A 24,963-nucleotide genomic window follows, 5' to 3' on the forward strand; every position below is an offset into this window, starting at 1 on the left:
AAACTGATTTCACTTCAGTAACTACTGACAGTAGGGGAGAAAGCTGAGCTCCAATCCAATTTGTGCTGGGGTGACTGGTGTTTTACAGGGGAATGAGGGAGTAGAGATAGAGGAAGAGGGGAACCCAAGTGAAAAATTGTACAAAGAGTTAGTGTGAATGCCTCTGAGGCCAGCTCTGTGCTAGCTGGAAACCATCAAAGTTAGGATTTATCCTCCCACAGAGACTGGAAGACAAAGGCCCTATCCTTCCTGACGGTTAACTTCCAAGAGAAGGGCCTTCAGGACCTGGAGAAAGGTACTCCTGAGTTGTAGGAATTAAATACACATCTTTAGGGAATGGAGGAAAGATTCACAATTGCAAGCCCTTTTTAGTAAATGCTCTAAGAAAGAAAGGTTGAGGGGCTTATCTTCAGGTGTTGGCTAGAAGAAACAAACTCTTCTGATAGCCTTGAGCTTTCTTAGGCAGCACTTTATTGGGGGACTTGGGTCCTCCCAGAGACATGGCCTTATGCTGCTAGAAGCCTTGCTAGACAGTTTGGTTGTCTTAGTGCACAGGTTTGGATGGAGTCATCGTGTGCTGAGAGTTCTACAGTCCTTACAAGTACATGGGGGGTCCAATATAACAGTTTTTTTTTATGAGAAAAATACACAGTTATGTATAAGTTTGCAAGTTTTATTAATAAGAGGTTATTTTAAAATGTGTATTCTTGTTACCCACTAATTCATCTTAAAGGAATGTATCCTAAGGTAATAATCAGGAATTTGGTCAAGGATTTATGTATGAGGATGTTCATCAAAGTAGTAACCAATAGGAAAATTGGAAACAAATGTTTTCAACATTAAAAGATTTATAAATATAGTAGAACATTCCAAAACATCAAGAGCCATTGATTGATGAGACTCTGCAATAGCAAGCACTCATAAATTGCTGGAAGGGCTGACCCCGTGGAGAACAGTTTGGTGATCTTAACAAAATTACTAATTCATTTACCCTGTGACCTAGTACTCCCACTTCTGGAAACATATTCTGAAGTGATATCTCTACATGTTTGAAATTGTTATGCACCAGGTTATTCATCACATCATGATTTGTGATAGCAAAAGATTGGAAACAGTAGAAGACTAAATTGTGGAATTTATGCAGAGGAGTGCTATATAGCTGGAAAAGGGATGGAGAACCTCGTATTTGTGCATTCAGTTTAGTAGCCACTAGCTACATGTGACTATTTAAATTTGAATTATTTGAATTAAAATTAAATTTGAATTGATTAAAATTAAATTTAAAATTCAGTTTTTTGGTCACATTAGCCACATTTAAAGTGTTCAGTAGCCACATGTGGCTAGTGGGGCTACCAAATTGAACAGCACAGACATGGGACATTTCTATCAATGCAGAAAGTCTTACTGATAGTGTTGCTTTATATAGTGAGCATAAAAATATCTCCAAAATACCTATGTAACTTTAATAATAAATAACAGATACCTAAAGATAGATAGAAAATATTAGGTAAAACAAAACTTAGGTACTTTATGAAAGATTAAAACTTGAGTTCTATACACATGGAATCTTTTCACAGATTTTTTTTTCCTTAAAATCAGTAACCTCTCCATTTTCTTGTATCAGCTGATCATTTTCATATTTGTCAATATGATGCCAGGTGGAATACACATTACAGAAGAAATCCAGTTGGTATAATTATTGCAGGAGTCTTGATGAATTAGTTTTTTTTTTTTTAAGCTAGCCTTTCCTGTTTTTTTACAAGCAAGAATTGTGAACCAAGCATGCTTGAAGAAGTAACATACCTCAAAGTGCATGCTCTAAATGGTAGGTGCTGCATAGCACAGAATTACAGCTATAATCACAGCTTTCTGGGATATTCTGAAATTAGGTTGTGGTATAATAGGAAGAATATTTGGTCTTTGTTCTGGTCCCTCATTTAGCTTGTTATACCTTTGGAATTTCCTGAAGAATGAGGGTCTTTGGCAAGCTAATGAAATGACTTGGTGATGGGCTCCCAGTTAGCTTCAGCGGGGAGGCTGGTCATCAAAAATGAAACCTCCATTAGAAGCTTGAAACTTTCAGTCCTACCTCCCAGCCTCCAGTGAGGGGAGAAGGGCTAGAGATTCAAATAATCTCCAGTGGCAAATGATTTAATCAGTGGTGCTCACGTAGTGAAGTCTCCTTAAAAACCTCTAAGAGGACAGGATTCTGTAAGCTTCCTGGTTGGTAAAGGCTTTGAGGTGCTGGGAGGGTGGTGACATGGAGAGGATAGGCCAACTCCATGCCCCTTTCCACTTCCCTTGCTCTGTGTACTTCTTACATTTGGCTGCCCCTGAGCTGTATCTTTTGTTATAAACTGGTAATAGTAATTAAAACCTAGTAATATTACTGTAATAGTAATTAAAGTGAATCTTTCTAGCAAATTATCAAACCTGAGGAGGTCATGTGGAAACCCCTGGGTTGGTCAGTTTAGGTGGCCTGGAACTTTTGTTTGGCATCTGAAGTGGAGACAATCTTGTGGGACTGAGGCCTTTAACTTCTGGTAACTGATGCTGACTCCAGGTAGACAGTGTCAGAACTGAACTGAACTATTGGACACTCAAGTTGAAGAGGTGGAGCTGGAAAAAAACACCATGTATTTGGTGTCCAGAGGAAAAAAACCCTTAAGGTATAACTTTTATATGGTTACAGAACATGATAAATAAATGTTTATTTCAGAGTCTGGCTTGTTTTAGTGATGTCTAAAAAGAAGATAATAGGAACTAACTTACTCCTTAGTGTGCATTGTTTTTTAAAAATGGGGAATTGTATAAATTTGAGATACTAATTAATAATTAATTTTAAACAGATCTACAAAAAATAAGGAAGTTCCTCCTTTGGAAAATAAAGTTGCATACATCAGAGAAAAGAAATCATCTTTGAATCTATCTTACCGAAGTCATGACTGCTCTCGAACTTGTCTGATGAAAATACCACTTACCTTCAAGGGAGAAAACCCTCTGCAGCTACCAATCAAATGCCACTTCCAAAGACGACATGCAAAGACAAACTCTCATTCTTCAGCACTCCATGTGAGTTATAAAACCCCTTGTGGAAGGAGTCTACGAAATGTGGAAGAAGTTTTCCGTTACCTGCTTGAGACAGAGTGTAACTTTTTATTTACAGATAACTTTTCTTTCAATACCTATGTTCAGTTGACTCGGAATTACCCAAAACAAGAAGAAATTGTTTCTGATGTGGATATTAGCAATGGAGTGGAATCGGTACCCATTTCTTTCTGTAATGAAATTGACAATAGAAAGCTTCCACAGTTTAAGTACAGAAGGACTATGTGGCCACGAGCATATTATCTAAACAGCTTTACCAACATGTTTACTGATTCGTGTGACTGTTCTGAGGGCTGCATAGACATGTGAGTAGAAAAACATGGCATTTCAAAAAGTCTTCTGAATGTAGGGGTACTTGTCAGGAAGTCCTGCATTGTATCAGTTTGTCTCTCTAAACTCTTTTCACCAAGAATCAAAAATGGAAAGATATACTGTCTCACTAGCAATAGAAAAGAAAACTCTTTGCCAAATATTATAGTAATTTGAAAGTTATTTCTTCCAAGGATGAGTATTTCCTTTAATCTAGTACCATAATCACAATGGCAACAAGTCCAGCTAAAGCCATGTAACAGTGCCAGACACTGTAACAAGTGCTTTACATATACTTTTTTATTTAATCCTCGCAAACCCTCATGAAGTGTAGGTAATACTACTTCTGTGTTACAAATGAGGAAGTTGAGAAGCCAATTTTAAGGTCGTAGAGCAAACAAATTGAAGAGTCAGTGTTTGAACCCATGCTCTTTACCATTATGTTATATGTCTTGTTTTACTTTTACAAATATTTCCTTGCTACTTTATAAAGTTAAAAGTGCTTATAATTCATAATCCCATAACATTGACATTCGACTAAAAAAACATGTTCTACTATAGTAAGAATTTGAAAATTTTATTTTAAGGGTATGTAAGATACATGTAGTACATAGGCATATATAGAGTGGAGTTGCATTATATACATTTAATTTGATGCAAATTTAGCTACCTGTACTGGGCAAAAGAAAAAGGAGAGAAAGAATTTAAATAGTATAGGCAGTAGTTTCACCATCTCAGTTATTTGAAGTGTGAGAGGAGATGTATAAATCTGCTGTTACTTCAGTTTGGCTCATTCCTTTAGGCCTGTCATAGAGGAAATCTCTCACAGTGTCAGGTTTTATTTTAAAATAAGGGTTTTGTTTTTTGTCTTTTTGTTTTTAACATTGTGTCTAAATATAATTGACATGTGGCCAAACCCAGTCCTCACTGCTGGAGAAAAAACTGTTGGACAATGTTTACTTACTGGTCAGTTTATAAGATTTTTTTTTTAAAGAATCTTGACTATATATGATTTTTTTTAAAGATTTATTTGAGAGGGAGATGGAGAGCAGGGAGAGGGGCAGAGGGAAAGGGAGAGAGAGAATCTCAAGCAGGTTCTAAACCCTATGTGGAGTCCAATGCAGGGCTCAATCTCGTGACCCTAAGATCATAACCTGAGCCGAAATCGAGGGTCAGACCTTAACCCACCCAGGCAACCCAACTGTATATGATTTTTGCTTTAACACTGTAGACACTAACCTTTATATAACATGTACCACCAGTATACATATTTTCATCTATAGGTCAGAAATTATAAGAGAAATCACAAAAGCAAAGGCTGAAACCTGCTGGGATCTGAAAATGGACACAAGCACTGTGGCTAGGGATTTTAACTCTTATAGAAATGGGAATTAAACATGTCCCATGTATGGCAGAGAGTGGGCACTCAGTTCTCCAGGGGATAGAATCAGGGACCTCTACAGGGGCTGGGAAGTAGGCTGATTATCTCACATAGCCTGGAATGGGATTAAAAACAACTGGTTTTAGAGCAGTGAAACCCATAGTCACAGCCAGAGCAATGAGGAAAGGAGTCAACATAAAGGAGCACCCAGGAGTAAACCCACAGAAAGGTAGGATTTCAGTCAAAGCACACAGAGATATTTAGGACCATGAAGGCAGCATGAATCCCAACAAATGGGAGAACTCACGCCTGAAGAATCAGAGATAAATACAGAATCTGATTAAAAGAGACTTTATTTTTTTAAAAAGATTTTATTTATTTGAGAGAGAGAAAGCAAGATATGAGGGAGAGGGACAAGCAGACTCTGCACTGAGTGGAGCTCGATCTCACAACCCTGAGATCATGACCCAAGCTGAATTCAAGAGTCATTTGCTCAACCAACTGAGCCACCTAGGTGCCCCGAAAAGAGACTTTAAAATATATATGTTTAAAATGCTTAGAGAGATTAAAATATTAACATCCATGAAATAAAAGGATATTGGGGGGTGGGTAAAGGTGTATATATGAAAAAAACAATTTGGAAATGTGGGAAATAAAACGTGGTCATAGAAATAAAAAAACTAAATAGATGGACTCAATGGTAGAGCTCATATAACTGGAGAAAGCATTAGTGAATTGCAAGGCAAAATGAAAGAGATCTTCCAGAATGAAAATAGACAAAGACTTGAGGAAGATAATTTACAGGTAGATTAAAAACTGTGGAGGATAAAATAAACTCCAGAATATATCTGAGAAAAAAGGAACATTCAAAGAGCTAATAGCTGAAAATTTAAAAAGTACGATAAAGAATATATCTCAAACACTATGAGAAAAAAATTGATTAACAACACAGTCTTATCAGAAATAAAGAAAACAAAAACAGAGGCATATTAGCTTAAAATGACAAAGGAAAATAAATGTAAAACTAGAATTCCGTACCAAGCCAGACCAGTCATTTGACAGGGGGCTGTTCAAACAATTACATAGTAATTGAGGACATGCATACATACTTTCCAGCAGTAGTACTTATAAGTATATCTAGAGCATTGTTTTCCAAGCTACAGATTTAGTGGGATATAAAATCATTAAAGTGGTTGTAACTAGCATTTTTTTAATTAAATAGTAAAGAAGATACCCAAGGGGCACCTCGCTGGCTCAGTCAGTAGATTGTGCTACTCTTGATTTTAGGGTTAAGTTTGAGCCTGATTCTGGGTGTAGAAATTACTTAAAAATAAAATCATGGGGCGCCTTTGTGGCTCAGTTGGTTAAGCATCTGCCTTCAGCTTAGGTCATGATCCCAGAGTCCTGGGATTGAGCCCCAAGTCCCGCTCCTTGCTCAGTGGGACAGCCTGCTTCTCCCTTTCCCTCTGCTGCTTCCCCTGCTTCTGCTTGCTCTCTCTGTCAGATAAATAAAATCTTTAAAAAAAAAAATCTTTAGGGGCACCTGGGTGTCTTGGTCAGTTAAGCATCTGACTCTTGGTTTCAGCCTCAGGTCTTGATCTTGGGGTTGTGGGATCGAGCCCCCCTTTGGGCTCCATGCTTGACACTGGGTTTGCTTGAGATTCCCTCTTCTGCTCATGCTCTCTCTCTATCTCTCAAATAAATAAATAAATCTTAAAAAAATAAGTAAAAACAATAAAATCTTTAAAAGAAGGAAATACCCAAGTGTATCATACATAAGGGTAAAATTTCATGCCACTCTTTCAGTTTATACACATATGTAGAGAAATATATTTGTATGCCTATATAGGATCATGAAGAAAATGTATTTCTTACTGTGGGTCAAAAATATTTGAGAGACCCTACTCTAGAGGTATGCATACATATATGCATAAGAATAAGCTGTTCATGGGCGCCTGGGTGGCTCAGTTGGTTAAGCGACTGCCTTCGGCTCATGTCATGATCCTGGAGTCCCGGGATCGAGTCCCACATAGGGCTCCCTGCTCAGCAGGGAGTCTGCTTCTCCCTCTGACCCTCTTCCCTCTCGTGCTCTCTATCTCTCATTCTCTCTCTCTCAAATAAATAAATAAAATCTTTAATAAAAAAAAAGAAAGAATAAGCTGTTCATTGCAGTATTGTTTGTAATGTTTGAAAACTAGAAGCAACTTAACTGTATACCAAGCAACTTCATTAAGCAACTTAATTGCTTATCTAAATGCTATCAAAAAGTTAAAAGGAATTAACTAAATTTGTATATAGCACAGATGAGTCTCAAAAACATTTCAAATGAAAAAGACAAATTGTAGGTTAATAACTATAGTGAATTTTTAAAAACAATACAATATATTGTTTATAGGTGCATACACATGTAAAAGTATAAAGGATGCAGCAGCTTGTCTTGAAAGTTTAATCTGTAATGTTTTATTTTTAGAGATGATATATACAGCGTATGTGTAGTGTTTCTCTCCACATCCTCACCAACACTTGTTATTTCTTTGGGGTACTAGACATTCTGATAGGTGTGAGGTGATATCTCATTGTGGTTTTGATTTGCATTTCCCTGATGTTGAGTGATGTTGAGCATCTTTTTCATGTGTTTGTTGGCCATCTGGCTATCTTTGGGAAAATGTTCATGTCTTCTGCCCATTTCTTAATTGGATTATTTGTTTTTTAGGTGTTGTATAAGTTTTTTATATATTTTGGATAGTAACCCTTTATTGGATATGTCATTTGCAAATATCTTTCTTCTCTCATTTAGTAGGTTGTCTTTTAGTTTTGTTGATGGTTTCCTTTGCTGTACAGAAGCTTTTTATTTTGATGTAGTCCCAAAGTTTATTTTTGCTTTTATTTCCCTTGCCTCAGGAGACATACCTAGAAAAATGTTGCTTCAGCCAATGTCAGAGAAATTGCTGCCTGTGCTCTCTTTTAGGAGTTCTTTTGGTTTCAGGTCTCACATTTAGGTCCTTAATCCATTTTAAGTTTATTTTTTATGTATGGTGTGAGAAAGTGGTCCAGTTTCATTCTTTTGCATGTAGCCGTCATGTTTTCCCAGCACCATTGCATAGTCTTGCCTCTTTGTTCAAAGGTTAGTTAACCATATAATCATGGGTTTGTTTCTGGGCTTTCTATCCTGTTCTATTGATCTATGTGTCTGTAGTATAACTTGAAATCTGGAATTGTGATCTTTTCAAGATTGTTTTGGCTATTTGGGGTTTTTTTGTGGTTCCACACAAATTTTAGGATTATTTCTTCTAGCCCTGTGAAGAATGCTGTTGGTATTTTAATATGGATTGCATTAAATCTGTAGATTGTTTTAGGTAATATAGACATTTTAACATATTTGTTCTTCCAAGCCATGAGCATGGAATATCTTTCCATTTGTTTGTGTCTTCTTCAATTTCTTTCATCAGTAGTTTTCAGGGTACAGGTCTTTCATCTTGGTTTAGTTTGTTCTTAGGTATTTTACTATCTTGGTGCAATTGTAAATGAGATTGCTTTCTCGGTTTCTATTGCTTCATGTAGAAAAATGCAATGGATTACTCTACATTAATTTTGTATCCTGTAACCTTACTAAATTCATTTATCAGTTCTAGTAGTTTTTTGGTGGAGTCTTTAGGGTTTTCTGTATATAGTATCATGTCATCTGCAAATAGTGACAGTTTTACTTCTTTCTTACCAATTTGGATGCCTCTTATTTCTTTATCTGCAAATAGTGACAGTTTTACTTCTTTCTTACCAATTTGGTTGCCTCTTATTTCTTTTTCTTATCTGATTGCTGTGGGTAGGACTTCCAGTATTATGATGAATAAAAGTGGTGAGAATGGACATCCTTGTCTTATCCCTGATCTCAGAGGAAAAGCTCTCAGTTTTTCACCACTGAGTATGATGTTAGCTGTGGGTTTGTCATTTATGGCCTTTATTATGTTGAAGTATGACCCCTCTAACCCCACTGTGTTGAGAGGTTTGTTTGTTTGTTTTATCATGAATGATGTTGAATTTTGTCAAATGCCTTTTGTGAATCTATTGAAATGATCCAATGATTCTTATCCTTCCTTTTGTTAATATGGAGTATCATGTTGATTTATTTGCATATATTGAGCCATCTTTGCATCCAGGAATAAATCCCACCTGACCATGGTGAATGATCTTTAATGTATTGTTGAATTTGGTTTGCTAATCTTTTGTTGAGGATTTTTGTATCTATTAGGGATGTTGCTCTGTAGTTTTCTTTTTTTCTAATGTCCTTACCTGGTTTTGATATCTGAGTAATGCTGGCCTCATAGAATGTATTTGGATGTTTTCCTTCCTCTTCTGTTTTTAGGAATAGTTTGAGAATAGATATTAACCCTTATTTAAATGGAGTTTTTTGATTGCTCATTCAGTTTTGTTACTAGTAATCACCTTTTCTATTTCTTGATATACTTTTGGAAAATTATGTTTCTTTGAATTTATCCATTTCTTCTACATTGTCTAATTTGTTGTCATGTAATTTTTCATATCCTTTGTATTTCTATGGTGTCAGTTGTTACTTAACCCCTTCCATTTCTGATTTTATTTATTTGGATCCTCTCTCTTTTTTTCTTGATGAATCTGACTAAAGTTTTATCAATTTTGTTTTTCTTTCCTTTTTTTTTTTTTTTTCCTTTTCAGAGATCCGGCTCTTGGTTTCATTGATCTTTTCTATTTTTTTTTCTTGTCTCTGTTACATTTATTTCTGCTCTGATCATTATTATTTCCTTTCCTCTACTAATTTTGGGTCTTGTTGTCCCTTTCTACTTCCTTTAGGAATAAGTTTAGATTGTTTGAGGTTTTTCTTGTTTTTTGAGGTCACTATACATTTCCTTCTTAGATCTGCTTTTGCTGTATCCCAAAGATTTTAGACCATTAGGTTTCATTTGTTTAGAGGTATTTTTTAATTTTCTCTTTGATTTCTTCATTGACCCATTGGTTGTTTATAACATGTTGTGTAGCCTCCACATGTTCATGGTTTTTCCACTTTTTTTCTTGTAATTGATTTCTAATTTCATTCCATTTTGGTTAGAAAAGATGCTTGATATGATTTCAGTCTTCTTAAGTTTATTGAGACTTGTTTATTGAGATATATGATCTATCATGTAGAATGTTCCATGTGCACTTCAAAAGAATGTGTATTCTGTTGTTTCGGCTGGAATGTTTATATATATTTATCTCAAGTCCATCCAGTCTAATGTATTGTTCAAAGACACTGTTTCATTATTGATTTTCTGCCTGGATAATCTCTCCATTCCTGTAAGTAGGATGTTAAAATCCCTACTTCTATTACTGTTAGTTTCTCCCCTTGTGTCTGTTAAAATCTGCTTTATACATTTAGGTGCTCCAGTATTGGGTGCTTAGATATTTACAGTGCTATATCCTGTTGTCAGATTCATCCCGTTATCATTATGTAGTGCACTTCTTTGTCCCTTAATACAGCCTTTGTTTTGAATTCTATTTTGTCTGATATAAGTATTGCTACTGCAGGCTTTTTTTTTCACTTCCATTTGCATGGAAATCTTTATCCATCTCTTCACTTTCAGTCTATATGTTTTTAGGTCTGTAGTAAGTCTCTTATAGGCAGCATATAGATGAGTCTTGTTTTTGTTTTGTTTTGTTTTGTTTTTGTTTTTTTAGAGGGGGGAGGGGTAGAGGGAGAGGGAGAGAATCTTAAGCAGGCTCCACGCCCAGCACAGAGCCTGACTTGGGGCTCAGTCTCACAACCCTGAGATCATGACCTGAGCCAAAAATCAAGAGTCAGATGCTTAACTGACTGAGCCACCCAGGCACCCCTGTCACCCTGTGTCTTTTGATTGAAGCATTTAGTCCATTTACATTTAACATAATTATTAATAGGTTTGTACTTATTGCCATTTTGTTAATTGTTTTCTGGATGTTTTTGTAGTTCTTCTCCATTCCTTTCTTCTCTTGTTCTCTTTCCTTAAGGTTGATTACTTTCTTTAGTGTTAGGCTTGGCTTTCTTTCTCTTTATCTTTTGTGTCTGTATTACAGGATTTTAGTTTGTGGTTACCACGAAGTTTATATATAACATCCTTAGGGGCACCTGGGTGGCTCAATCGGTTAAGCATCTGCCTTCAGCTCAGGTCATGATCTTGGAGTCCTGGGAACGAGCCTGTGTCAGTCTCCCTGCTCAGCGGGGAGTCTGCCCCTCCAGTCCCTCTGCCCCTCCCCCTGACTCATATGCTTGTGTGCTCGCTCTCTCATTCTCTCTCAAATAAGTAAAATCTTTATATATAACATCCTAAGTATTAGCAGTGAAGTGATCATTAAGCTGATGGTCACTGAAGTTTGAATACATTCTAAACGATCTTCATTTTTATTTCCCCCTCCCTCATTTTATATCTGTCTTATCGTATTTTATATCTTTTAATTTTGGTGAGTCCCCTTTCATAATTTTCTTCTAATTGTGTCCTTTCTTTTCGACTTAAAGAAGTCACTTTAACATTTCTTTTAAGGCCAGTTCGATAGTGATGAACCCTTTAACTTCTTTGTCTGGGAAAGTCTTTATCTCTCCTTCAGTTCTGAATAATAATCTTGCTAGATAGAGTATTCTTGGTTGTAGATTTTATTCTTTCAGCACTTTGAATATTTCATGCCACTCCCTTCTGGCCTGCAAAGTTTTTGCTGAAACCAGCTGATGGCTTTATTCGGTTTCCCTTGTATGTTACTAATTGCTTCTCTCTCGTTGCTTTTAAAATTCTATCTTTATCTTTAATCTTTGACATTTTAATTATTATATGTCATGGTGTGTATCTCTATGGGTTCATCTTGTTTGGAACTTTCTGTGCTTTCTGAAACTGGATGTCTGTTTCCTTCTCTAGGTTAGGGAAGTATTCAGCTGTTACTTCTTCAAATAAGTTTTTTTTTTTTTAAATTTTTTTTAAGATTTTATTTATTTATTTGAGAGAGAGAGAGCATGAGAGGGGGGAGGGTCCGAGGGAGAAGCAGACTCCATCAGACTCGATCCCGGGACTCCAGGATCATGACCTGAGCCGAAGGCAGTCGCTTAACCAACTGAGCCACTCAGGCGCCCTTCAAATAAGTTTTCTACCCTTTCTCTCTGTCTTCTACTTCCAGGACCTCTATAATCCAAATGTTTGTTCACTTGATACTGTCCAAGAGATCCCTTAACCTATCCTCCTTTTTAAAAATTCTGTTATCTTCTCATTATTCAGCTAGGGTAGTTTGCATTACCCTATCCTCCAGATTGCTAATATGTTCTTCTGCATCCTCTAATCTGTTGATTCCCTCTAGTGTGTTTTTCATTTCAGTTATATTCTTCAACTCTGATTATTTTTCATATTTTCTATCACTTTGTTGAAGTTTTCACTGAGTTCATCCAGTCTTCTCTGCAGTCTGGTGAACATCTTCATGATCATTACTTTGAACACTCTATCAGGCATATTGCTTATCTCCATTTCATTTAGTTTCTTTTCTGAGGTTTTGTGTAGTTCTTTGGAGCATATTCCTGTCTCTTCATTTTACTTGACTTTCTGTCTTTGTTTCTATGAATTAGACAGAATGGCTGCTTCTCCTAAACTAGAAGGAGTGATCTGGTGCATGGTTGTGTCTATGGAGACTGTGGGCTTGGTGACTTTGGCTGGCCGACTAGAGCTGTGGCTGGCTATTGTGGGCTGGAGGCCCCAGGGGACTCTGCTGGGACTGTCTCAGTGGGATGCCTGGAGCTGAAGTTGGTGCAGGATGGGCAATCCTAGGGCTCTCAGTGCAGATGGCACATTGGCCAGACAGCTAAAGCTGAAGTGGGTATGGGCTGGGGTGGTCCCAGGGCTCTTTACAGAGAGGGCACCCTGGGAGTACAGCAGAAGGTTAAATGGGTACGAGGCCAGGGGTTCCCATGGTTCTTTATTCAGGGGGGCTCTAGTAGCATCGCCAGGGCTGAGGCAGGGCATGGGTCAGGATGTTCTATGATGCTATGCGCCAGGGGTGTGCCGTCATCATCTGGAGCCAAAGTGGTATGGGCCTGGACTATTCTAGGGTACTTTGCACCTGTGTCACCTTGACGAGATGGCTGGAGCTGTAGTGAATGCTGACCAGAGGTGTGCAATGTGTGCTGCACTGGGGCTGCTTTGATGGGATGGCTAGGGCTGGTGTGGGTTAGGGCCCCAGAGTTCACTGCAGTGGTAGACCCACTAGGGTACTTGGGCCCTTTCCCTATCTGCAGTATCAAGGGGGAGGGGGATTATTAACCATGGTGTTCACCAGCTCCCCTGACTTGGAGAGAGTTTCAGCAGCTCCCCTGCCATTTTGCATAGTTCTAGGACTGAGTCCTTTATATCCTAGTAGCTCTTTTATTTTTATTTTTTTTTAATTTTTTTTTTTTAAGATTTTATTTATTTATTTGACACACAGAGATAGAGGGAGAGAGCACAAGCAGGGGGAGCGGCAGGCAGAGGGAGAAGCAGGCTTCCTGCATGAGCAGGGAGCCTGATGTGGGGCTCGATCCCAGGACCCTGGGATCATGACCTGAGCCGAAGGCAGCGGCTTAACCAACTGAGCCACCCAGGTGCCCCCTAGTAGCTCTTTTAAACGGAGGATTTTTTTCTGTGCCGCAGGGTGTCTAGGACATCCAGACCGTACTCTCATCTGTGCTGGCAAGGTAGAGAGGAAACGTAAACCGTAGCGTTTGCCAGCCCTTCTAACCCAGAGGGAGTTCCAGCAGCTCTCCTGCCAAATGGCGGGGGTCTAGGGCTAGTTCCTTTATATTCTAGTTGTCATTTTAAGCCACAGCTTTTTTTTTTTCTGTGCCCTAGGGCAGACAAATCTGCTCACCAGTCCCTCCTCATTGCAGTTCAAAGTGTCAGAGGTGGTGGGGATTCCCTTTGTTACTGTGTCTCTGTCTCTCTGTGTGGTCTCTCTTTTTTTGTGCAGAAGCTGTTCAGTCAGCCCTCAGTTCTTCTTTAGGGGGCATTGCTCTATAATTAGGTAGATACAGTTTGTCCATGGAGGAGGTGAGTTCAGGGTCTTCCTACATTGCCATCTTGAATGAGAAAAATCTATGGTTGCGTGTCTTCTGCTTAGCAACATTATGAAAAACAGATTGTAGTAGCCAGATGGCCAGCATCAATCTCCCCAGTCTGTTTTCATGTCATTGGAGGGAGAGGTACTTTAAGATGTCTGCAAAACTACCTATGCCCTTTCAGGTGTGACATGCATAAGTTTATCCATTATAGGAGAGAGGACCTAGGAGAATTTTCACAAATTAGCTTCTGCTGAATAGGAAATGAAAGGAATTCATTTTAAAAAATTAAAACTCATATATTTAAGTATTTCATGAGTAAATAGAGGTATAGGGCAGTTTATAATTATAAATTTTGGGAAATTTTGTCTTTTAAAGAGACCTGTTCTGTTAGGGGAGAAGTCCAACTGTCCATGAGCTAAGTGACTGTTCTAAATACAATTGCATCCTTTATCATTTACATTTTTATCAAGACTCTCTTAAGTTGGTGCTTTTTTATTCTAACTTCTCCATCCATTGCTTTCCTTTTAGAACAAAATGTGCATGTCTTCAGCTGACAGCAAGGAATGCCAAGACTGGCCCCTTGTCAAGTAATAAAATAACCACTGGATATAAATATAAAAGACTACAGAGACAAATACCTACTGGGTAAGATACCTTGAGGATTTGTTGCAGGGTGTTTGTATTTTTGAAGGTGGGTACTTTATTGTTGTGGTCTGTAGTCTTATAGATATCATTAAATATTAATTTTATACCAGAAATCTATATTAAGGAATAAAAAACCAAACTTATATATTGTTCTTGGAAATGGAAGTCAGAAAAAAAAGAAATGTAAGCACACACGTAGCATGCAGAGTGTACTTAAACACCTATCTGCTTTGAGTCTGGCTCTTACCCACTAGGGTTAGACTTTGGGCAGCTAGGAAATATAATTTCCCCATTAGGATTTATAATTTGCAAAGCTCATCTAAGAATTGGGAATTTTCAAACTTTCAAAATTGTTGTCATTAAAAGATACATAGAAAAGCTTTCTTCCTAAACATTCCTTTCCTAGACATTACTAGACATTTTTTTTACATTTAATTTTTTATTCTTATGTTAATCAACTAGACATTTTTTAAAAGCTAACATATATTATGTGCCAGGCATAGCCTTAAGCACCTTGTAAATACTGACTCATTTAATCATGAAACAACCTTACAAGATAGGTACACTTATATATCCCCACGTTAAAAAATGGAAAATTGATAACTCATCCAACATCACACAGTTAGTAAATGGCTGGAGCTATGATGAGAATCCAGGCAGTCTAGGAGCCTTCACACTTAGTCGGCCTCCTATGGTAATTATTAGTGAGGTAGCAGTATAAACTGCTTTTGCTTTTAGTTTAGGATATCTGATTGGTTTTTTTTCTTGCATATTTTATTGACAGCATTTATGAATGCAGCCTGTTGTGCAAGTGTAATCGACGAATGTGTCAAAACCGAGTTGTCCAGCATGGACCTCAAGTGAGGCTACAGGTCTTCAAAACTGAGAAGAAGGGATGGGGAGTACGCTGCCTAGATGACATTGACAGAGGGACATTTGTTTGCATTTATTCAGGTAAAGCAGAGGTTCATTATTCAAATTACTATAGTAAGATCTGCATTCCTGAATCTCCATTTTACTAGATTTATAGTAAGAACAGGAGCAACAATATAGAGGAGGACCATCAGAGGGGGGCAAGTGACTGGGAAATTGAGCACTGATGGGATGAGGAGACATCGGATATTCCAGAAAAGAAAGTCTCAATGATAAAACTTGGGTTATTGTGTGAGGCATATTTTTTTCTTATCTCCATGGCTACAGATGCTTTAGGATAAGTTAAGAAGACTTTTTGAATAAGAAAACTAAATGACTGACTTGCTAGGGTAAAGATTATCAAAGACTATCTTGTTCAATAATTTGAACTCTTAGAATTTAACAGGTTAAGTCTGTAATAAATACCTGTACAGGATGATTCAGGCAGTGATCTTCAAGCAGCTCCCTCCATTTCAGGGACTCGAGACAGTTGCCCATGCCCTAAGCAAAACTTCCCAACCAGTGTTTTATAGTTGTGCCATTACTGATTTTTTCTGGTCACAACCCATAGGCCAGACACATCAGTCTTAGTAGTCTCAGCTATTTACCCTGGAGTATCAGGTAAAAATCCTCACTTCCTGTGTGTATCATGAAATGAGACTGGTTGAGGAAACATGGCTCTGGAGCCAGTCTAAAGGAATTGTGCTGGACCAAGTCTTGGCAGCAAGGCGGCAGGACCAGAGCAACCATCCTTATCTGAAAGTCCAGGTTCACTTCAGTGAGAGCAAGAATTCCTATAATTCCTGACAGCCACTCTTGGATCCCTGTCACATACTACACAATTTGCCTATACATTCATCTCTCCTATTTCTCAAAATCACTCTGATGAAAGTCAGCTGCCTTATATAAGGAGCCACATGGTGTCCTGGAAGTCTCATTGGCTTTGTCTGCATTACTAGGAAATGTACCTAAGGTATCTCTCTGATTCAGCCGCTAATTTTGACTTGGTCACTATAGTTTTGGGTCCCTTAAAAGAAAATGCATAAACTTTAAGATTTAATATTACACTAGAACTTAATATGAGAATAGGCACGTATTACCTCAGATTTAAATAGGTCACTTTATTTAAAAATGTGGTTTTTTTTTTTAAAGATTTTATTTGAGAGCGGGAGTGTGGGGTGGGGGAGGGGAAGCAGCAGAGGGAGAGGGAGAAGCAGACTCCCCACTGAGCAGGGAGCCCAACATGGGGCTCAATCCCAGGACCCTGGGATCAGGACTTGAGCCGAAGGCAGATGCTGAACTGACTGAGCCACCCAGGCACCCCTAAAAAATATGTAAGTTTTAACTGATAAAGCATTTTAACTAGACACAAAAGCTGCATTCTTAAGAGTGGAGTTCACCACAGGGTGCCTGGGTGGCTCAGTCTGTTAAGCGTCTGCCTCCCGCTCAGGTCATGATCCCAGGGTACTGGGATCAAGCCCCACATCAGGCTCCCTTCTCAGCAGGGTGTCGTCTTCTCCCTCTCTCCCTCCCCTTGCTTGTGCTTTCTCTGTCTCTCAAATAAATAATTTTTTTTTTTTAATTTGACAGAGCACAAGCAGGGGGAGCATCAGGCAGAGGGGGAGGGAGAAGCAGGCTCCCCACCTAGTAGAGAGCCCAACACAGGGCCCAATCCCAGGACCCTGGGATCGTAACCTGAGCTGAAGGCAGACAGTTAACGAACCGAGCCATCCAAGCGCCCCAATAAATAAAATCTTTAAAAAATAAAAAGACTGGAGTTCACCTCTCTAATTTTCTAGAATCCATTCTGATTTTATTTTTACTATTGTAGCTAAATCTGTTCTCTTTCATTTTATACCAGAACAGACAAATGCTTTTTTTAGATGGTTGGTGTTTTTTCTCATATACTGGAAGATATGAAATCTCTTACTGGTCTTTTGTTTATTGTTTCTTACAAGAGTTTCCTAGGATGAGTTAATGTGTTTATTTTCATTATAGAAATATGGTACATTTCACAGAGTTCTTTAGTAATGGAGCAGAATAGAGATGTTCTTCTGTTGCTTAGCAATTTTTGTCTTACTAAACTCTTACTTTTTTTCTTTTAGGAAGATTACTAAGCAGATCTAACACTGAGAAACCTGATGCTATTGATGAAAATGGAAAAGAAGAGAATATTATGAAAAATATGTTTTCAAAAAAGAGGAAAATAGAAGTTGCAGATGGTGAGGTTGAAGTTATCCCATTAGAACTGGAAACACATAGAAGTGCTGAGACTGAGGAATGTCTACCTACGTTCAATGATAATTTAAAAGAGCCTGTTATGTAAGTAAGATATTAGGAACCCAATCAAGATTGATCTGTATTATTGATTAAGAATGGTTCTCTTTGTTTCTTACTCCCCCTCCCCCGAACTCCTGTGTATCTCATATATCGGCTTGCTTCACAGTTGTAAGTTTAACTCTGAGAAATCTAGAATGCTTATATTTTAAAAGCTAGCCAACATACTTTATTTCCTCTTTTCCATTTCTGGAGTTTTACCTTTAAAAGACTTATGCCTTTAATCAGAGTCTTTATGGATATCATAACTTTTGCTGTCCTTTTTATTTTCTAGCATCGTATTTACAAACCTTTTCACAGATTATTTTCTAAACATACTTCAAAAATGATTGACTTTAAAATTATTTCCTTCTTTAGTGGGGGATAAGCGTAGGTGTATTAGATTAATTTCTAATGGATACTTACATAACAGTGATATCTATATTTCAAGGTCCAATAAAGAGAATTTTTAGTGATATATAGAATAACTGTTTTTTTCCTTTTCAGAGAAATGAAATGTAACAGTATTTCAAGAATTCAATATCATTCAGTCATTAGAAGTCCTAAAGTGAAGACAGCCATTATTCAACACAATGGGAAAAGGATGGTAAAAACTGCAAAATGTAGATGGGGCCCTTCTGAGAACATTAACTGTGATCTCAACATTCTGTCTTTTACTTAGTTCCAATTGTTTGTGTAACTTAATAATGTGTAGGATTTCTTTTATTATTTTGGAATGGGTGTACTCTTAAAGTGTTAGGACCATGTTTTATTTACTTAGTGTCCTCCATGGTCATTGGCATGTTCCCAACTTAGATACGTAAGGAGAGTGTTGGTCATGATCTGACAATGTGTTCCACTGAAACTGAGAGCTATCCAGTTCTGAGAATTTATAGAAAAGCTGAAGTGTTCCAGAGTTGATAGTGATACAGAATAAGAAAAAAGATGGAGTAATTTAGGTTAAGGAGATAAGGTTGAGAGATGTAAGAGAAAGAAGAGACACAGCCCAAAGAAAGAATCATCTAGAAAACACCATTTTACATGATAGCCTCTGAAAGGTATACTACTCAGTCTGTACTGAGAAAAATAACCAGTCGGAGACTATAACTTGGAAGCAAAGAAAGATGCAGGAAAAAGAACAGAGGAAGACATAAAGATAGTTCACAGTAGGGCTTGTAGATGAGAAATAAAAACTCTGCCCTAGGTGATGTGCAAATATTTGCCCTCTGCCTAGTAATGTACATACAGTAAGTACCTCCTCAGGATCACGTAATTATGAAAAGGTTAGGCCATCAGACCACATAGAACTGGGTTTGACCTCCAGCTCTGCTGCTTTCCACCTGGGTGACATCTCCACGTCCACATTCCTTTATCTGTAAAATGAGGATAATAGTATCTATCTCAGAGTTAAGAGGATTAAATGAGCTAAGCTTCAGAAACTTTGTGTAGCACAATGCTTGACACCCAAGTGCTCAATAAATGTTGACCATTTAAGTAACTTGAATAATAATAATAATGGTCAACACTAGTTGAACAGTTAGTTGAGTGCCAAGTGTGGCATTAAGCTTATCACCTTTTTAAAAGTTATCATTAACATATAAAGTGATTGCCGTGTATACAACTCATAAAGATAGGCAACTCCTTTAACCTTCTTTTTGAAGTAAAATAGCTAAAGTGTGCTTTTATCCTTGCACATCTTATAGTTGAAGCCAAATTCATAATATGGTATCAAAATTGAGGGATACAGACAGATGTCTTTGAATTTTATTTTAAATTTTAATGCCTAAAGAATGTCTTGACAGTCTTGGTAAATAAAGTCTTTATAACATGTGGCTTACTAAAGTGCCTAGAAGTAGAACACAGCCAAAGGGGCTCCATTGCTCCAGAGATTCCTTATGGTATCAGCTTTGAGGCTTCCAAAACTAATGTGGTAGCTACAGCCAGATTGACAGTTGACAAAAGAGGTCTAACTGCTACATTAAATTCTTTTCCTGACCTAGAAAATAAAGACAGCTTACCTGTTCTCTTTTAAGGGATTTGCTTCCTCAGAGTCTGTCACCTCAGAAGATAATGATGGATTTAAACCAGCCCAAGTACATCTGAACTCCAAAGCCAAGGAAATGAAAAGTAGGCTTTGTTTCACTCTGTGATAGCCTCCCTCTTCTGCCTTTTTGTCTGTCTCATTCAATACCTGTGGCTTATTTTCTCAGACTTAGAACAAACAATCTGCATTCATTATAAAAGTTACTACTTGTGTAGATCAGAGGTTGACAAACTACAATTTGTGGACCAAATCTGGCCCACCATCTGTTTATGTATGGCCCATGAGCTAAGATAATTTTTACATTTTTAAATAACTTAAAAAAATGAGAAGATGAATATTTTGTGACACTTAAAAATTATATGAAATTATATTTTGGTGTCCATAAACAAAATTTTATTGGAGCATAGCCACACTCATTAATTTACATATTATCTCTGATGACTTTCACATTATGTCAGCAGAGCTGAATAGTCACAACAGAGACTATATGGCCCACAAAGCCTAAAATACTATTTGGCCCCTTGCAGAAGTAGTTTGCCAACCCTTGATCTATATGCCAACAATGACCCTGAGGCATTGCAGGAAGGAGTGGGGTAGACAACTCTGAGTCTACATGGTCCACAGTGTTACCTGTGGCTTTGGAAGCATTGTCCAAAGCAGCCATTTCCTAACTCTTTGTTAGGGGCTCCTTTAAAATTAAGATACATCATTCTGCAGTACTCCAGCCAACAGTGCTGTAGGGATGCTCAGCAAAAAGCAAAAATATTGCTATTCTGAGTGCTTGTCTTTCAGTGTTACCAGTCTTGTTACAACTTGACAAACCTGGATTTTGGTACTTTTGCATTTCATATCCCTCACTGGGGAGATACTGCTGAGAGATGACCCTTTTTGAATAACTGAGCCATTGCCTCTTCTTTAGAGATTCTTTGCATCTGTATCCCCAACTCCTCACCTGGTCTTAAAGGTTGGAGATTGGGGCTGGGGAGCAAGGCAGCTGCTTGACAGAAAAGGTCTATCAGAAAGGGCATTTATGTATTATAATTATTTCATCATCAAAGGGAAGGAAAATCTCTTCTTCTACCCATCTTAGGTTATCCAGCTGGGACCTTGTAAATTAGACTGGCAGATTGACAAGAGAAAAACAAGCAGAAATTTATTACCATGTATCACCATTACCATGTGTATCACATATGTAACACATGGGAGTACTCAGAGATGAATAATATAAAGAAGTAGCTTAAAGGGGTGCCTGGCTGGCTCAGTCAGTGGGGCATGTGACTCTGGATCTTTGGGGTTGTGAGTTTGAGGCCAATTGGGTTTAGAGATTACTCAAAAGTAAAATCTTAAAAAAAAAAAAAAAAAAGGCAGCTTAGAACTCCGACTTATCTAGCATCTTTGCCAAAGAACAATAAATTTTTAGAGGAGTGACAAGACAAAGGAAAAGGACCTTGAGTCTCCAGGGGCAGCATATTGTGGGAAGGTAAAATATTGGAAACTAATAGTGGATAAAGGCTAGTTAGTAAAGTTTGTTATGTAGATTCCTCTGGTTTGATTTCCGGGCTGATCAAGGTCTAAACCTGTCACTGGTTATAACTTTTGTCCTTCCTGGTAGGAGGAGGGAGGACGCCTTTGTAAATTTATGTACTGCTTTTAAACAGATGGGGGAAAGTAAAGAACTTTTCCTGCATAGGCTACTTAATCACTCTTAGCTTAAAATAATTCTTATGTCAAGGAAGCATATTTTGGCATGACATACTCTGATTTCCTTCACCATTTGATTCATATGAGCCATAATGAGTACTCTTGCTTTTGGTTCTTTTGTTATTTTCATTAACTGCTACAGTGTATATGTGTGTGTGTGTGTGTGTGTGTGTGTGTGTATACATATATATATAAAATATATATATAAAATCAGTTGTGTACTATTATGGTTCACAAGTAACCCATAATTAAAATATGAGAACATGTAGGAACAGCAGGCAGTAACAGTAATGATTAGATCAAGAACATTAAGAGAAATACAATTTCTTTGTGCCACTAAGTTAGGTGGCACAAGTGACTTAAAAAAAAATGATTTTACTTATTCCATTTGACAAGCATTTACACTTCTGAATATTCTAAAAAATTATTTCTATTATTGGATAAGAAAAATGATTAAGGCAGTTCATCTTATTCTAAAGTATTATTGTTTGTAAAAGTATAAATATTGAATGGTCATCTAGCAAAACCTTCAAACACTAATGTGTGCAAAACCCATAGCAATACAGTTATTACTCGTGGGACTTGCTGAGGGTGACACCAGGAGGGTCTTCTCAGGCCTTTCATTGGTGTCCTAAAGGCCTAGAGTACTCCCTAAATACCTATTCTGTTACAAGTGTTTAGAATATACTTAAATGCAGATTCCAGAGGTGAAGAGAGTAAGTCAGTTTATGAGGAGTAGAGATTAAATATAGTAGTGGCAGGAGGCAATAGGTACATTCGTAAAAAGGTAGTAGAAAGAAGACAGACCTAGAGCCAGACATTTCTCAAACATCTGAGACTCTTTCTTCTGGGTTTCTTACCCCACTTCTCATTATATTACAGGTCAGTGAATCTCTTACTCTCTCAGAGGCTCAAAGTTTTTATTTGTAAAATTGGAGTACTATCTACCTTCATACATTGTAAGGATTAGCAATAATTAAAGCAACTAGCATTTAATTAATATGTTAATCACAGGACTGTTGATCAGCCAAGTATATTTGCTGACACTTCCTTCCAAAATATTTATTAGAGGATTCAAGCTCCTACCAAGTTAAAGACTCTGAAGACAATCTGCAGATTGAATCAGATGTGATAGATATAACTAAATGCAGAGAAGAAACTCCATCAGGGGGCAGATGTAACCAAGCAGCCACATTGGATAAACAGAATATTACAAAGGAGTTCAAGGCTCAAATGCAAAAGCCCCAAGAGGAAAGATCTCCAGCATATCAAAACCATCAAGTCTTTTGTGAAAAAGAGTTCCCAAGTGAAACCAAGAATATTTCACCTGATTCTCTAAAGAAGTTTAATAAAGGGAATGTGTTTTTATTGGATGCCACAAAAGAAGGGAATGTGGGCCGCTTCCTTAATGTGAGTATATGGGCTGAGATTCACATTTCTAAACTTTTTTTCTGTGCTGCTTTGAATGGTTTGAAATTTATGTGCAGTCATGTAATTCACCTGCTATCAGAAGAGAAACAGATTCTGAAGTCAGAAAATCTTTTTTCTCTTTTTCAAATTTTTATTTAAATTCCAGTTAACATACAGTGCAATATTAGTCTCAGATGTAGAATTTAGGATTCATCACTTAACATACAAAACCTAGTGCTCATCACAAGTGCCCTCCTTAATATCCATCACCCGCCCCCCCACCTGAAGTCAGAAAATCTTTAAAAACAAAGAACTTTTTCCTTGCTAGGTGATCTGTTTATTTGGTTTGTTTCTTTCTCTCCTAGTTAGGAGGATACTTGGTTAACAAGAAATAGAATCCTTTCCTTTCTTCTTCTGTCCCCCAGCTGCTATTCTTTATTCCACTTTGACTACTTCTGCACTATTGCCAAACATGTCAAGAGCCATTAAACATGTCTGGAGAGCCATTAAAGAAGGATCCCCAGCAAAGGACTGTCATGGCTTTATTTCCTGTCAGTTACGTTGAAAGTGGCTGCACCAGAACAGTATGGTTGATTTTACTCTCCCAATCAGCACACCACCTGGACTCTTCTCTTGTTTAGAGGAGGAAAAAACAGAAATTTTCTTTCTTTCTTTCTCTCCTTTCTTTTTTTCCTTCTTTCCTTCCTTCCTTATTTTTTTTTTACATAGAAAATACATTAATGATTTAAAAATAGAAATAAGATGAATACATGAAATAAAAAGCCATACAGAATACATACATACAGCTGAACAAAATTCTGTTTCAAGATAGCTCCAAGCCGGGGCGCCTGGGTGGCTCAGTTGGTTAAGCGACCGCCTTCAGCTCAGGTCATGATCCCAGGGTCCTGGGATCGAGCCCCGCATCGGGCTCCCTGCTCCGCGGGAAGCCTGCTTCTCCCTCTGACCCTCCCCCTGCTTGTGTTCCCTCTCTCGCTGTGTCTCTCTCTGTGTCAATTAAATAAATAAATAAAATCTTAAAAAAAAAAATGCTTTGTTAAAAAAAAAAAAAAAAAAAGATAGCTCCAAGCCTGCCTCTACTCATGGTAGATGAGTAAAGGTTACCAGCCCAACTGAAAAAAATGCATGGACAGGAAGTTATCATTGAAACTGAATGGTGGCAGGCATGTTCAAGGAGTATTGCTGGGATTTGGTCCTTTTATGAATCTGGCATAGGTGAATGTGTGGAGATGGGTGCTAGTGGCCAATAGACAACAATATTGGAATGGTGGTAATTGGATAAAATAGTATCATGTTAAAAGCCTTGAACAAGGATAACTAATGGTTATGTTCAGCAGAGACATCAGTTGCTTACATATGTCCCCTTTCTGGAGGGTCTGTTTGATGATGGTGTAAAACTCAGTCACATACATTCTTCGTATTAATCTTTTTTCTTCTGTTAAAAAAAAAATACCCTAAAAAGTAACTATGCCTCTATTCACCTTGTCCCCACTCCACTCTCTATATGGTAAAATCATTTTTATTACTTTTTGTGTATTCTTACAGTGTTTCTTTATGGAAATATAAGTGAATATATATATTCTTATTTCCCCCCTTTCTTACATAAAAGCATATTCACTGTTCTGTGCCTTGCTTTTTAAATTAACAATATACTCTGGAGATCTTTCCCTATCAGTACACAGAGCACCTCATTTTGTGTTTGTTTTTGTTTATAGCTGCATAGATATATACCAGAGTTTATTTAACCAATCTTCTTTGGATAGACATTTGGGTTGTTTCTATTCTAAACAATGTTTAGAATAGAATGTTTTACTATTAAAAACAGTGCTTGCGGCACCTGGGTGGTTCAGTCGTTAAGCATCTGCCTTCAGCTCAGGTCATGATCCCCAGGTCCTGGGATCGAGCCCCACATCGGGCTCCCTGCTCAGTGAGAGGCCTGCTTCTCCTTCTCCCACTCCCCCTGCTTGTGTTCCTGCTCTCACTATCTCTCTCTGTCAAATAAATAAATAAAGTCTTTTAAAAAAAATTAAAATAAAAAAACAGTGCTTAATGAATAATCAAACACAT

At 37.6% G+C, this 24,963-nt stretch overlaps 1 protein-coding gene across 4 annotated transcripts in view; it reads left to right on the forward strand.

Moving 5' to 3' along the window:
- SETDB2 (SET domain bifurcated histone lysine methyltransferase 2) overlaps positions 1-24,963 on the forward strand; it is a 56,270-nt gene that overhangs the window by 29,826 nt on the left and 1,481 nt on the right. For 3 of the 4 annotated variants that reach the window (XM_027588621.1, XM_027588623.1, XM_027588622.2), the window contains 7 exons: positions 2,850-3,413; positions 14,379-14,495; positions 15,280-15,449; positions 17,513-17,729; positions 18,231-18,330; positions 19,757-19,850; positions 22,538-22,878. In XM_027588621.1, coding sequence (XP_027444422.1) covers positions 2,850-3,413; positions 14,379-14,495; positions 15,280-15,449; positions 17,513-17,729; positions 18,231-18,330; positions 19,757-19,850; positions 22,538-22,878 — 1,603 coding nt within the window. The remainder of the gene's footprint in view (positions 1-2,849; positions 3,414-14,378; positions 14,496-15,279; positions 15,450-17,512; positions 17,730-18,230; positions 18,331-19,756; positions 19,851-22,537; positions 22,879-24,963) is intronic. The other variant, XM_027588624.2, reaches the window with a different exon arrangement.

Source organism: Zalophus californianus, chromosome 3 (genome assembly GCF_009762305.2).
Source record: "Zalophus californianus isolate mZalCal1 chromosome 3, mZalCal1.pri.v2, whole genome shotgun sequence".
Lineage (NCBI taxonomy): Eukaryota > Metazoa > Chordata > Mammalia > Carnivora > Otariidae > Zalophus > Zalophus californianus.